The following is a 15,718-nucleotide window of genomic DNA, read 5'->3' on the forward strand; positions in this document are numbered from 1 at the left end:
TTTTCTGAAAATAAGCTTGATGTTACAAAAGGATGTGAAATATTGTTAGCAAAAGTACCATTCCAAGCTGAGGATAAATAATGAGCAACTCAACAAGACAATTCACATTAACACAATTTAAAAGAAAAGATATGTTGCATCAAATGTCTTTTCGGTTGGGTGATGCTATCATCAAAAATTATAATGAAATCTGCACTTTAAAAAAATAAAAGCATAATTATTCTTATTCATTTGTTTCTCTGTCTTTACAAAAATTAAGTTCTAGCACATTAAAAGATGCAAGTGCTTTCACTTTCATGTTTGAAATGGTCAGCATCATGTTGTTTCTTATAAGATTTTCGCTTGTTTATCTTACCATTTAAAGTCTCATCTTTTTTTGGTAAAGAATTGTTGTTGTTTTTTTCTTCTTTTTTTTCCCCCCTTAAGATGCAATTTTATGTTCAGAGAAATTTCTTTCATGTTGTTTCAGGATGACCTCAGCAGCAAATTTTGGTGATCTCACCTCAAAATAATAAAATAAAATTGGAGAAATAAAAAATGATTTAATGTACTTCTGAATTAACAATTCAACTGTACATAAATTTATTTTTACTAAAATGTTTTATTCTGTTATATCTAAGTTTTTATCTTGGTGAGTTAACATTCAAAACATAAATAGTTTTTAAATGCTCCAATTATTTTTGAACTCTTAATTGTTTCCAAAATAAATCAAATTTAAAACAAAAACTATTTATTTGACAGGCAAGATTATTGAATTGTAGTTAGTGATTCATGATGCAAAACTTCCCTTTTAAAACCAAACACACATGCTATATAAAATCATCAACAAAGCTGTGTTAAAAAATTTAATAACAATTATAATGAATAATAAAAAAGAACTGATCATAAAAAAAAAAGGCTGTAGTTCCAAATGTAATCAACAGAGGGGCCAACATAAAATATCAATCAGATTTATATGAATCTGAATGGAGACTATCAAATGGTTAATCTGAGCTATGGCAGATCTGCTTTTTATAGAAGCAAAGAATAGGAAGACAATACCAAGAAAACTCAGCTTTCTATAGTTTTATTCCAGCTACAAAAGTTCAGCATGACTTCCACCAGAGTGTATGGAATAAATATTTCCTCTTATTCTGCATGGTAAAGCTACTGTTCATGTGTCATACTTATATCATTCAAATTTGCTGTATCAATATATTGTGACAACCAATGTGACATTTTGGAACTGTTATTATTCTTATTTATCGTAATGCTTTCATCCAACCCTGCATGGTAGGACCATTCTCATACTCTGTGCAAACCTTCAAAATGTTGAACAAATATCTCCTCAAAGACTCATCAACAGGGCTGCTAAGAGCCCAGGCCGGCCTATTATCAGTTTGGTCGCCAGATCCCCCTTCCCCCATAAAACTTATAAAATTTGCACAACTCTCGTTCCAAGCCCCTAGTTTCTGACTAGGCTGACATGGCTTTTTGTTGGCACTGCTCATCAAACCATTTAAGTACTATCCATGACAGGTAATGGGGTACCTGTCTTGCATCTCTAGGGTGTATGCATGCATGTATGAATAGAATGAAGCAACATTGATGACAAAACATTGATGTTTCTAAACTTTGCTGTTTTGACGATTTTCACGGGTGACCTAACATCCAAAAATCTGCTACAAGAGGTGTGGTGATAGTAGGCTGATCTTACACCACCAATTAATTATTGCATAGTGAATGTCCAGAAGGAATGATTTCTGTGAACAAGCAGCATGCAAAGTAGCACATGTGTGAAGGTTACTGAAAAACCTCATCTCTTTTCTGCAATATGAATTCTCTCCACAATGTAAATAAAGTTCCACAGTCATTTAGTACTATACAATCTATTTAAAAAGGGAAATAAGGAGAAAGATACAACAAAACTACACTCAGGAGTGGTTGAGTTCTGGTATTTTCATCTTCAAAAGTACCTGAATTCTGGTATTTTAAGAAAATATTATTTTTCTAAACAAAATAAGGATAATGAAACATAAAATTGTGAATCAATTTTTTTTCACTATAAAGTATTTAGGACAATGTTGGTGGCAACACAAACGTCCAAATCGAAAATGAATGGATTCAAGTCTAGGTTTTGTGGTGTTGTCCGGCTCATAAATTAACCACTGAAAGGTTGACGCTCGCTTCATGGTGACGCATCCCATGTTTTCATGTTAAGGTAAGACCTCCCCCCCCCCTTTTCCTTACTTAAATTTCTTGGCAATAATATCAGTAATTATAGATGATGCTTATCATTTAGACATGTTATACTGCAGTTCTGAAATTATTTTACTTTAATTCTTTTATTTGCCATTTTTAACCTTTTTGTTTTATATCAGGGGTTCTCAAAATAGGTGCGTGGCACACTGGGGTACTGTAAGAAGAGGAGAGGGGTGTCGCGAAGTCTCCATGGTATCAATACTATATGCGAGATGCACCAAATAAAGCCATATAGACAAATTAGACCCTTCTCCCTATTTTTTAATGTATCACAATAAAAATTTGATAGATCGTCAGTTTTTATTTACCAGGCAAATTACTTGATCTTATTTTACGGTAAGTTTTCTTTCTACATGTTCATTGTATTTACTACAAAAAAACGTTTTTTATTCTTCTTGAAGCCTACCTAATATAGTTTTGGAATTCAAAAAGAAAAATGTTGTGAACTATCATCTTTACCTGTGATTTGATAACCTAGAAAAGTATTTTGTAGCCCAATAAAACCATGGTTCGCCCAATTAGATTCTCCAATGTCCTTATAACATGACACCAGAGCATCGGGTGGAGGATATGATCCTTTGCTGCATATAAGTGCACAAACTACTAGCAGGGGTTAAAAAAAAAAGAGCAGAAAGAAACAAGTTTATCAGTTGCCCCGAATGTGACGTTTGATCTTTCTCTTTTCCATGGAAGTATGCATGGAGTTTTTGGTAATGTTTCTGATATTATCAAATGTGGTTTTATATGTTTTTGTATTACGAATTTTTCAATTCTTTTTGTTTGATTGTACCTTTTTTTTTCCTTTATCTTCAACTCTGCGAGAAATTATCCTCGCTTAAAGTTGGCCTTATTAGAGACACATTTACTTAATGAAGCCAAATCGCCTTTCCTTGTTAAAACTGCCAAACACTAAAATTAAAACTTAAATGTTCACTTTTTTTTACAAGTCATCTGATTAATATCAAAAGCTGGAGACAATTCAATCATAAATGAGCGAGATATTAGGTTTTGAACCTTAGAATGGTCTTATTTGCACACTTATATTATATAATACAGATAGAACTTTCTCATGGCACCCTAGCCTAATTCTTCAAAGGGTGCCGCAAGTCAAAAAAGTTTGAGAACACCTGCTCTATGTAACTGCTTGCCCTACAACATCATCATTATCTTCGTCAAAGATGGGCTACTACTCAGTGACGGATCTTTGATTTTATGAGCTGGAGCAAATTAAAGAACTGCCACCCTTACCAATCTTATTTCAAGATTTAATATCGGGTTTCAACAAAAAAGAAAGAAATTGGGTGAATATGCAGCACCGGGAAAGGGTCCGGTTTGCTCCCTCCAGTTCTGGCACAGCTACTACTGTATGAATGATCCTCTAAATTACACAGTTCCATCAATGTTGCAGACAAATTTCAAAACACTAGGACATGTTCCTAGGTCTTTCGATCCTTCTCTGTGAAACTTAAGCAAAGCAATGTCAGCTGATTCACTTTTCATGTACTTTCCAACAACATTTGGTTTGGCAATCATAGCTTGATGTGCATAAAATTGTTTCATATTTTCTTGTTCATGCCCTCTATTGATAATATTTGGAACTGCATTTTTGTTTATTTGTTTATTCATTAGTAAAAAACAATTTAATTTTTTATCCTGTTCATAAAACCTCCAACTTTTCGTAATTTATTATTATTTTTTTAAAATAAATTTTAAAAAACATAGTATTGCACCTCACAAGTGCATATATGTGTGTGTGTGTGTGTGTGTGTGTGTGTAATGCTTATTTAATATTTTCATGAAAGAAAAACAATATTTTATCAAAATAGGATACAGAAATACCAATTGTACAATATACATACATGCAAAGGTACTATTACACATGTAACATGTACATACAAAAATGACTAGAATTGCTTCTCACATTTCAATTTTTTCCATAAAATTGTTCAATTGGATAAGTCATGTTATGCTATGTAATTAAAGATAAAATACTCTGTATATTTTATATTAATATATAAAGAGCTGGACACAAAAACAAAATATAACATAATTAAATATATAAATAAACTTTCATGTAACAAAAATGCATAAAAATGGAAATGTCAGGAAAATGCAAAACAATTAACGTTAACAATAAATAAAATAAGTAGTGGAATATTTTATAAATACATTCCGTTGACTAAATAATCAGCATCATGGGCCAGACCACGTCCCTTACGTGACATTCTACGACGTAGTGTTTTCATTCGACATGCCAGAAGAATCATCAGCAAAACTGTTATGATGAGGCCCAAAACAAGTGCAAGAATAGCACTATTAATCTCACGTGAATGAGTAGTAGTTGACTGGTAGAGTTCTGTGACAGACATTTTGAAATCAAGGACACTACGTTGGACCGGTTTGGCATATGCCGTGGGTTTTACAATAATTAAAGAATCATCTGTAATTGGCTCTTTCCCTGTTGAAAAAAAAACTTGTGAGAAAAAGCACAATTTATTTTTAATTAAATGATTTCAAAATTTTTGAAAAATTAGTTTAAAAGGCTGGTACATTCTTATGTTATAAAATTCAGGATAATTCTTATCATTTGAGGCAGCCAATATTTAAAACATATTTATGAATTTTTGAATAACTTTCTTGTATGAGCATTGAATCTGAGAGAGATCGTGCATGGCACACAGTCACACCTTTCTTCTCCAAACACCTGTCGCAGGGTAAATATTTATCTGTAATCAATCACCCTTTCAATATCCTCCTATCTAACAGTCTTCTTGGTAGGTGAAGTATTATTTTTACTTTTCTTTGTACGTGAAGCAATCATTTCTTGGAATTCAAGTGGGAATGGGGAGACTCACTCTATCCATGCAACTGTTACTGCTTCCAAATTTCTCATTCTAAGCAGCGTAGTTTTGCGTTCTCTAGCTCTTTCTCTTTGCAATTATACTGCTTTGTATTCTGAATAATAGAGTGCAAACGTAAACTTTAGGATTATGAAAAGATAGAAAATGATGATTTATAGAAATTTTTTGATAAAATGGACTGGGGTGATCCAGTCACCCCGCCCAACTCTTTCATCACTGTGACAATCTCTCTCGTGTTAAGGAACCTAGCCATTTAATACTCCAAGAGACACATTTTGGATATTTCTTTAATGTGTTGAACTTTTTGAGGAGATATTAAGAGAAAATTGCTGAAGTAGAAAAAAAGCAGCCAAAAGGAGAGTAAAAACACCTTGTTGAGTGTTATACTGTTGAAATAAGATTCAAGTGATTCTTCAAAAAGTAGATATGAACATGTGCATCAATATGCAAAATTTTAAGAGGAGGCTCAGATATTTTCCTCGTGATTTAGCAGGATATTTTCCCCATGGAAACCAATATCAGTGCAGATTAGAGTTATTGAAATTTGACTTTTTTAATAACTTAATCATTAATGGCAGGAGAAGAAATGTTTTTTACATTTTTTGCAAAGAAATAAGTGCTTAAAGCAAGAAAGTTCTTATTTTTAGGAGGGGGCTTGAGCCCCCACTTGCCCCCCCCCCCATGGGCACCCATGAGTGTTCAAGTTTAATGTGGTTCAACTTGAAAATCAAATTCTGCTTTAAAAGATACGGCTGAAATGCTAAGCAAATATGATACAATGCATAAATAAGTTTTTCCTGTCAGTGACGTTCAAAGCTTTTCTTTCTTACTTCTTGAAAAAAAAAAAAAAAAAGCTTTGTGAGGAGTTTTTCAAGCTTGCATTAAAATTTTAAAAATTCTAGCAACTTAGATCCTATTATCTATTTAATATAGAGAATTAAACTGACATTATGTAAATACACTAATACAAAAAAAAAAAAAAAAAAAACTACAACCAGTTCTAGTATCAATTGCATCATAGGACAAGCATCATAAAGAAGAGTAACATACAGAAATGTTTTGTTTAACAGTAGTTCAGTCACAAAAATCAGGCATCGCAGCGTTCTTATATTCCTATATTTTCCTATATTTCTGAAAAAGTTCCTATTTTCCTATAATTCCTATATTTTCCTATATTTTCAATTTCCGATTCCTTTTTTTTTTTTTTACTTTTCCCCTCGACTTTTGGCTACCCGCCTTTTCCGCGATCCACGTGCAGCCGCCATTTTATCTTTCTTACTGTGCAGGGCTCCCAAATGGTTCGCTTTTCCCACCAAAGTCCGTGTTTTATGGCAAAGTCCGCTTTAGACTCTTAACATTATGGTCTGATTAGTTCGCTTTTATACTGTTTTTACTTAAATATCAGATTTTAAAAGTTTTTCATTTCGTTAAAAGTTACTGTTCTCCCAAGCACGCCGCCGCAGCGCGTGTTAAACAAAGTTCGTACGCCCATGAAAAACCTTGAAAAGTTCTTGGGGGGGGAAAAAAGAGGTCACACACACACATTTTCTAGTGTTTGAAAACCTTGAAAAAGTATAAAAAGTTTCTTTATTGCTTGAATTTATTTATTGTTTGGATTGTGCTTGTAATTCTTTAAAAAATATTTCATTAGTGCAATTTTCTGAACATATATATTCGATATGATTTATCGCGAAAAATTGCTTTCGTGTTTGAGGTTTCAATCCTTTTGCATCTTGTTAATATTTTGATTCTTTTTACAATCCAAAGTGATTTTGACATGTGCTTACCTTAGCTTAGCTTATTTTTCGTTTAATTTCAATAATTAATGAAGGAATTATTTTGGAAACCATGGCAACATTGAACTTACTCGGCTCGGACGCGGAAAAATGCTTCTCGCTTTTGAAATTTCAATCCTTTTGCATCTTGTAAATATGTTGATGTTTTCCACAATTAGAAGTTATTTTAGCATATGCTACTTTAGTTTAGCTTATTTTTCGTTTGATTTTAATAATTAACGAAGGAAATATTTTGGAAACCATAACAATAACATTGAGCTTATTCGGACTTCGCGGAAAATTGCATCTCGCGTTTGAAATTTCAATCCTTTTGCATCTTGTGAACATTTTGATGTTTTTGGCAATTTGAAGTTATTTTGACGTATGTTTCTATAGATTGGCTTATTTTTCGTTTAGTTTCAATAGTTAACGAAGGAATTATTTTGGAAGCCATGGCAACATTGAACTTACTCGGATTTCGCGGAAAAATGCTTCTCGCGTTGGAAATTTTAATCCTTTTGCGTCTTGTAAATATTTTGATGTTTTCCACAATTGGAAGTTATTTTGACATATGCTACCTTAGTTTAGCTTATTTTTTGTTTAATTTCAATAATTAACGAAGGAAATATTTTGAAAACCATAACAACATTGAGCTTATTCGGAATTCGCGGAAAATAGTTTCAATCCTTTTGCACCTTGTAAACATTTTGATGTTTTTGACAATTGGAAGTTATTTTGACATATGCTACTATAGATTAGCTTATTTTTCGTTTAATTTCAATAATTAACGAAGGAATTATTTTGGAAACCATGGTAACATTGAACTTACTCGGACTTCGCGGAAAATTGCTTTTAATGTTTGAAATTTCAATCTTTTTGAATCATGTAAATATTAAAATATTTTGCCCAATCGAATGTTATTTTCCCATATTCCAACTTAGATTAGCATGTTTTAGGTTTAATTTAGTAAAAAATAAATAAATTTATTTTATGGGAAGCATGCCAACATTTAACTTGGTTCGTGAAAATTTGCTTCTCTGAGCTTTCAATCGTTTTGTATCTTATAAATATTTTGATATTTATGGCAATTAGAAGTTATTTTGACATGCTACGTCAGATTAACTTGATTAAATTTTTACTTAAATAACTAAAAAATTAATATTTTTTGTGTTGTTTAATTCAAGTTTATTTAGTTTTCCAAACTTAATTTTGATTATCATTAGCTTATTTTCGGTTATTACTGGGGTTTTTTTTTTTTTTTTTTTTTTGTGGGAGGGGGAGGGGTATTAAATTTAAACAATTGAGCACATAACATTTTAAAGTAGCGTCTGTATATGAAACAAAGTTGAATTATGTAATTATATGAAATTGAATTTGTACATCATTTCATTGTCATGATGCCTGCTGCTGTTGTTGTCCTGTGCCAGCTAGGCTGGCAATTTGGGGTGCACTGCTTCACTTTTCCAACTGTAGAGTAATTTGGTGTGAAGTCCGACTTCTACAGTATACACATGCCATAAGGACCCGTTTATAGGGGACAAGGATAGGAGAGAGAAAGTACGTCCATGCCCGAGCCGGGATTCGAACCCGGACCTTCCTGTTTCAGTCAGACTTCTCTGACCACTAGACAAGGCAGGCGGCATGATGCCTGCTAAAGGGGGGAATTTGTTTCCCCCCCCCATAAAAGTTCAAAGCACTCATGGCCCTGCAATCATGGATTATTTTTTTTTAATGTAAGCTTTATGATTCTTGAAAATATACTTTGAATATGAAAATTGCAAAACTATGCCTCATGTGATCTGCTTCTCTTTGTGATTGAGAATTTCAGACATTTTTAGGGAAACTTTCAATACAGTAGATCTGTTTGGTGTGTGATAGATTCATATCGGTGGAGAAGGGATATAATGCTATTAAGAAGCATTACAATACAGAAAAACGCAAAAATAATTTTAAACTATAGAAAGATGAAGCACAGCTTCATCTATCCTTCAGTGAGACTACCAGCATCCCTGGTTCAATTCAAAATGTATCATTACGCCCATTTAGTTCTATGGAGGCTGCCTTAAGTGCTGCGCTAAGTGCCTCCCCCCCCCCCCACTCCCATCCAAATGTTTGTGTAAATAATATTATTCAATGGATAAAAAGATCAGTTGTGCAGAAGGTGATAAAGGAATTGTATCATTAAAAATCAGTATTATGGTTAATTAACAAATTATTTTCAGGGATTTAGCAGCAGGCAGCTAATTTGCCTTTTGATGCTTCCTTGGGTTTAAATGAATGGTCCTCTCAAGATCCTCTTTTTAATCCTAACTGGTCCACTTTAGTCCTCTTTTTGATTGAAATTGGTCCTCTTTTACCCTTTTCTAAAACTAAAATGTGTTGGGAGCCCTGCATTAGTTTCTAGAAAAGTGAAATTTTATCTGCACAATTGCATTCGATCCTCATTGATTTGGAGGCTTTGGTATGAACTTAAAGAAACAATTTTGATTATTAAAATGTAGTTTCCTAACGACTTCTCATTTATTTATTTTGAAGTAATTTAAAAACCTATTTTAACTTAAATTTTCCAAAATGAATGTTTTTGTAAACAAGTGCAAGGTTTTAATTATTAATTTTTTTATGAAAGTAGTAAAAACTAACCCCCCCCCCCTCACTTTTTGTACTTTAAAACTTTGGGACAGTGGTGGCCACAAAGTTTTTTAGGTCTGGATTATTTTGCTTTAATGACCAAATATTTCTAAATCAAATATATATTTTACTGGGTGTCCTTGAAAGTCATGGGAAATCATGGATTTCAACTATGATCGAATTTGGTACTGAAAAGTCAGGATTTTCAGGGGGAAAAATGGTCATAAAGTATCATATCAGAGATTTTTCTGAAAAAAAAACATACAGTATACATTTAAATTTTTAATTTGCAGACATTTAAATTTTTACCGGAACACTTTTTTCTAGAAAAGAAAAGGAAATTCACAATAATTTCTTTTTCACAAAAATAAAGAAAATTCACAAAAACTATTTTGCTTTTTCGCAGAACGGGGACTTAAAAAATGAAACCTGGATTGACCCCTGATATTACTGTGTGACATGCTGACATGTGACTTTGATTTCAGCATAGCACATTTTTCAACAACTTATAAAACTTTAAGTTTGGCTTTTACTGCATTGTCAAGTGATAACATAATTAGAACAGAACTTTTATTCACGAATTTCATTCTAGAGCACAGCTTGCCCATCGCAGTATCGGATCATGCAAAATCTTTCATTAAAAATTAGATTAGTGACACAACTATTTTAAGAAAGATTTGCGTTCATCTACAAAAAGTTTCGTCTATTTTTTTTTTTTTAAAGAAGTATGCCTTAATATGTTATTTAGTACAAATTACAGTTTTCCACTCTTTTACTGTTTGTAAAATTGATTTTGTGTGTATTTTTAGAGTTATTTATGCGTATGTATTGCACTTATGTCAGGTAGTGTAATTACATGTTTTTAATCGAATAGTAGTATTGCATTTTGAAAAAAAATGTCATACTGGCGAGCTTTGTTATCGAAATTCCTGTATATCTTTTTTTTTTTCAAAATATTCCTTTATTATTTCAAAAAATTCCTATATTGTTTTCAGAAAATTCCTATATTTTCCATCGAATTCCTATATTTTTTTCAGAAAATTCCTATATTTTCCTATATTTTTGTTGGCAAATGTCACTTCTTTCCCTGCAAAAATGCTGATAACTTAAACTGAAAAATATTAATTTATTCATTTTTTTTTTTTTTTTACAATTGCAAAATCAATTTGATTCATTTTCACCTCTCTAAAATGTTTGCAACAAGAAGCAATCCCAAATGTCAACACCCAAACTTGGACTTGTAAAGGAATAACTTTCTAATGAACGTTTTGAGCCCTAAATAAAATTATCTTGCAAAAGATAAGTGTTTGAGGATAGAGTAAAAGAATTATTTTAAAACTTAAAATATATGCTCATTAACAAAATGCCTTGCAAAATCCAATTTTCTATGTTTAATAAATTATCACAAACCAATAGTAATTTTTAATGAGAGTGAAAAATAATTAGGCATTAATTTATAACGATAAAGAAGAATCTACGATAAAGAGACTAAAATTATAAGCATATCAGAACACATAAAGATACTGAAAAGATGTTCCAAAGAAAAGTACCATCTGATCCATCACTTGTAAGTGTCATAGAATGGCTTGGAGTTGTTCTTTCAATGTGAGTAAAAGCATGATCACCATTAACTTCATGAAAATGATGAATTTCTTCTAGGAAAAAAATTATAATGCAAAACTTTTAGACTTCAATTTAAATGAACAGTTCTAAGAATCAGACCTCAACTAATATTCTACTCAACAATCATAAACTAACTAACCTTGATTTGGAAGTTGACTAACTATGCTAGCTCTAATAAGATCATCGTTACTGTACATTGAATCATCCATGTTCTCTGAAGCTTCATAATTTCTTGATTTTGAGTCAGGAAAGTATTGTCTTTGTAAGGACTCGTCATAACCTGGATATGGTTGAGATTTTTGAGAAGGGAATCTTCTTCTTTTGTATTCGTCCATATCAGAAACTTGACTTTGAGGAATAGATGGTAATGAATCCATAGGCTTCCTAGATTTTTTCAAAAAAGTGCATCATTTGTATTTTTATATTTTACATTAAAAAAATAACATTCCATTCAATTTTTACTTTAAGTACTTTAATTTTAAACAAAGTTTCACTGAAATAAAGAATGAACTGTATTTGTTAGATCATTCTTATACTTTTACCTACATTAATTAATGTTTAATATTGAATGTTACATACATGTTCTAAAATAAAATGATGAAAATGTAAACTAATTACATTTACCAAAATTATAATTCAGACTTAAAAAGTCAAAAAAGAAAAGTGATTAGCTCTTTTTGGTCAATATGCATAGTCTTGAGGTTGGGGTCTATATATAGTTTTATAGTCTTGAGGTTGGGGATTTTGAAACTTTTTTTAAACTTTAAATGTTATTCATTATTGTAATTTTTTATAAGCTCTTCATTTATACTGAATAAATTATTTGAATATCCTGACACGATTTTAATAAGAAACTATTTAATAAAGCATACTTTAAAGCAAGAAATATTTTGCAGAAGAAAATGTAATCTTTTAAAAAGAAATTTCATTTGGATTTGAACACAAATTACAAATATCTGGAAATAACTTTTATTTATAATTATCATTATTTCCAGAATGTGTACTCCTATCATCTTTTCATTATCATTATGTACTTATTTGTTTGAAAGCATAAGACCCAGTTTAGTTTTGAAAGAATGAATAAATTCATTTGCAGATGCTTTTAAAAGGTTACTTTTTAGAAAGGATCGTCTAAAAGTTTCCTGCAAGATACTCATGGTTAGTTTATTTTTTCTAAAATCAGCAAGGGCCAACACTCTGGCTTAGATTGCATTGGGTTCAAAATCTTGAAACATCTTTAAGCTTTTAATGATACCTTCAAAAAAAAAAGCAAAGTTCCAGTTTTTTTTCCAATTTGTGTGATAAACCAATAAGTGTTCCGAGATCTCCGCAAAAAGTTAATAAAATTATAAGGTGACCTATGTGTGCATAAGAAACCCCTTAACCCCTTTCTGGTAAACTTTGAGCCACTTCTGTTTAAGTACACATTTGACTTTCAGGAAAAGGAGAAACTAGAAGGCCCAGCACTCTCTACCCAGCGTATCACACTCCCTGGCAAGGTTATGAAAAAAGCTTTTTACTCTTTAAGTTAGAAAAAAAAAAAGTTCACAACATACTCCTTCATTTAATTCTCCCCCCCCCCCCCCCAACACAACATCTGGCTAAAGCCTCACCAGGGTAGAGACGGTAGCGGTTGATGGGGTGCTTGGAAGCTATTTTTGAAGTTGCTAAAAGCATTTTTCATACATTGTAATATTCTATGCAATATTATAGTATGAGTGATGTATGAAGAGAGAGTTTTTAAACATTTTCAAATGTTATTTTGTTGCATTAAAGCTGCACTAGGTTTATTAAAATAAGTTATTTTGCATCTCTTATCTGACGTGGCTCAAAGTACCCTAAATAACAGGATAGCTAAAACCAAGGCCAACAATCCATTTTAAATATATTTAATATTTTTATATTTAAATTTTGAATAACTATACAGTACTTTATGAATATTTTTTCCATAATATTTACAAAATACAATAAAACTATTAAAATATAAGTGATACAGTTTGGAATATAAAAATTTTAGCTCAAAGTCGCCTTGAAAGTCTATTACTTGTACAGAAAATGACAAAAGTTCTTACTGTAAAACCCGATGCTTGATTTCTGGATATTGATCAATAGTTCTAGAAATTTGCTGAGCGTAAAGATTCTCTTTGTCACGATAGTTTTGCTGTTTATTCAAAGCATGAAGACTTGGTTGTGGAAGTTCTGCTGTAAAATTAAACAGCTATTAAAATGGAGATTTCAAAGTAAAAAATCGAAATATTACTCCATACCATCACATTACTTTAATTACAATCCTACAACCTAATTAAGATTTCATCAGAAATTCAATTGTGAGTGGGACTGATAAGATGTCATGTCAGTGACTAGTCAAAAACTAGGGGCCCATCCTTTGGGAGGGCCCTGCAAATCACCACAGCAGTATAAGTTTAACAAGTTTTATGGGGGTTGGGGGCCAGGCCAAACTGCCCGCCTTGGCTCTTGTCAGCCCTGATGACTAGAATAGTAGATAAACATCAGAATAAATTGTGCATGTGCCTTTTTTTTTTAAAAAACTTATACAGTTTTCCAGCTTCAATGTAATATCAGTTAATCTCTAGAAAAATTCCTTATGTGCCTTTTTCATTTATACTTTTTTCTTTTCTTTCTTTTTTTCTCTGCGTGTGTGTGTGTGTGGTCCTTCGAGTTGCTGGATAAGTGAAAGACTACTATCATATATATTACATCTAAATGTAATACACACTATTCATATTTATTAAGGACAATATTTCTTATTAGACTAAGTGAAAAAAAAAAGAAAGAAAACGAAGTTTCATATTGATTTTAAAAATCAATACTTGTCCTACTTTAAAATTTAAAACACATTTTATACATAATTAAATAAGTCAAAATACATGAAAATTTCAAAAATGGATGGCTTTTTTTATACAGTGATGAGCTTGATGAAAAAAAAGACCTAGTGGAACCTAGGCACCGCCTAAGTCCCTCCAGTAAACAAGGCTTTTCAGTATTGTACACATACAGGTTTTTTTTTTTTTTTTTTCACTTTCCTGTGCTCACGTTTTCAACTAAACATTGCTTAGGAAAACATTGTTAAAATAAAATAGAAGCTTATAAGTAAGAAAAATCCTAATGCCATTAAAAGTTCAAATTTACCCTCAACAGCATATGGGCCATCAGCAGGATTATCTTGATTAGACCAATATGAAAGATCATCTTGTCTATAACCACTGTATGGTTTTAACGAATCATACTCTGGGGGCAACTGGTTAGGCAAGTATTGCTCATCCATTCTCTGGTAGTTGTTGTCGTAAGGATTATATTGTTGCTCAAGTGAAATGGAGTGCTGGGGATATTGATCATAATCAGAAGACCATCGATTGAGATTCTGCACATGGGGATCATTAGCAGCAACAAACTGGCTATGTTTATGAACAAATGGTGAACCCAACCCATCATTTGGAGCTGACCCTGAAAGATAAAACAGTTGAATCAAGTATTTCATACTTTTGAAAGCTAAGAAATTCTTGAGCAGTTTAAGAAAAAATAAATAATAGGTGAAAGGAGCAACTAGAATGAGAGTTAAACACATGTTTTTCCTCGTTGAACTAATTAGGAAAGAACTGAAGGAAGAGCCCTTAAGACTGTCCTTCAAAATAATTACAGAATCAATGAAAACAACATTTCTCCACAGAAAAAAAAAAATAGTAGGAAAATTACTTAAGCAAGTTGCAAACAGAAGGTTTGCAACCTAAAAATAGATTCTTAATTTTTAACCCTTTCAAATAGCTCCTTAGTGCATTTTGCTTAAGGGGCTTATCACCCTCTTCTGCTCCTGCACGATTGAATTAAATTAAAGTGCTTCAACTCCAAACAAACAGCATTTTCAAATTCGAGGCTCACACATTTCAAAGGAACAAAAATGACAATCCTCCTTATCAATCTGGTTTTTATCATCTCTGAATAAAAATCAGATTTCATTTCAATATTTTTTAGGAATTTACTTTGGAAAAAAAATTTTTTTTACTTGTTCTAAATAAGCAATTAAGATGCTACATAAAAAAAACTTTGGTTACCATCAGAGTGATGATAATATTCAAGTTGTGAGTTTTGGCCCTCAGAAATCTGGTTGGGCCACACTGCTTTTAATTCTTCCTTATGAGACACATTATCTTTCCTTCCCGTTGCCTTCTGCTTATCATGTAAATTAGAGCCCGGGATCTTTTGAGAATTTTTGGCGGTGGTTGTAGGTGGGGGCAAATGTGGCAAGACATTCTTAACTTGAGTTTTTTCAAAAGGCTGCTGAACGGGTTCAGGATGTGAAGGATGGTGGGAATCAGTATTCAAAATGCCTGGAAATAAATGATTAAAGCATTGTAGAAAAAGTGTGAAGGCATTCCAATAACTAGTTTAACAATGAATACTTCACATATTTTTTTCAAAATAGCAGAGGAACAAAGTAGTGACAGTACATCAGATAAAATTCCCTGATTTCCAAAAAATGTTTTTAAACGTTCCTCCTAATTATATATATAGAGGGTTCCACAAATCCTAGACACTAGGTCACCCAAACAACTAAAAAAATTCTTTGTTGAC

At 31.9% G+C, this 15,718-nt stretch overlaps 1 protein-coding gene across 1 annotated transcript in view; it reads right to left on the reverse strand.

Annotated features, from left to right (window-relative positions):
* Positions 1 to 1,241: 1,241 nt before the first annotated feature.
* The window catches only part of LOC129222539 (uncharacterized), a 32,511-nt gene continuing 18,034 nt past the window's right edge, over positions 1,242 to 15,718 (reverse strand). Inside the window, exons 4-11 of the mRNA XM_054857083.1 lie at positions 15,199 to 15,474; positions 14,279 to 14,593; positions 13,201 to 13,330; positions 11,268 to 11,512; positions 11,056 to 11,160; positions 4,411 to 4,699; positions 3,629 to 3,820; positions 1,242 to 1,482 (exon numbers count right to left, since the gene is read on the reverse strand). Coding sequence (XP_054713058.1) covers positions 1,242 to 1,482; positions 3,629 to 3,820; positions 4,411 to 4,699; positions 11,056 to 11,160; positions 11,268 to 11,512; positions 13,201 to 13,330; positions 14,279 to 14,593; positions 15,199 to 15,474 — 1,793 coding nt within the window. The remainder of the gene's footprint in view (positions 1,483 to 3,628; positions 3,821 to 4,410; positions 4,700 to 11,055; positions 11,161 to 11,267; positions 11,513 to 13,200; positions 13,331 to 14,278; positions 14,594 to 15,198; positions 15,475 to 15,718) is intronic.

This window comes from Uloborus diversus, chromosome 1 (genome assembly GCF_026930045.1).
Source record: "Uloborus diversus isolate 005 chromosome 1, Udiv.v.3.1, whole genome shotgun sequence".
Taxonomy (NCBI): Eukaryota; Metazoa; Arthropoda; class Arachnida; order Araneae; family Uloboridae; genus Uloborus; species Uloborus diversus.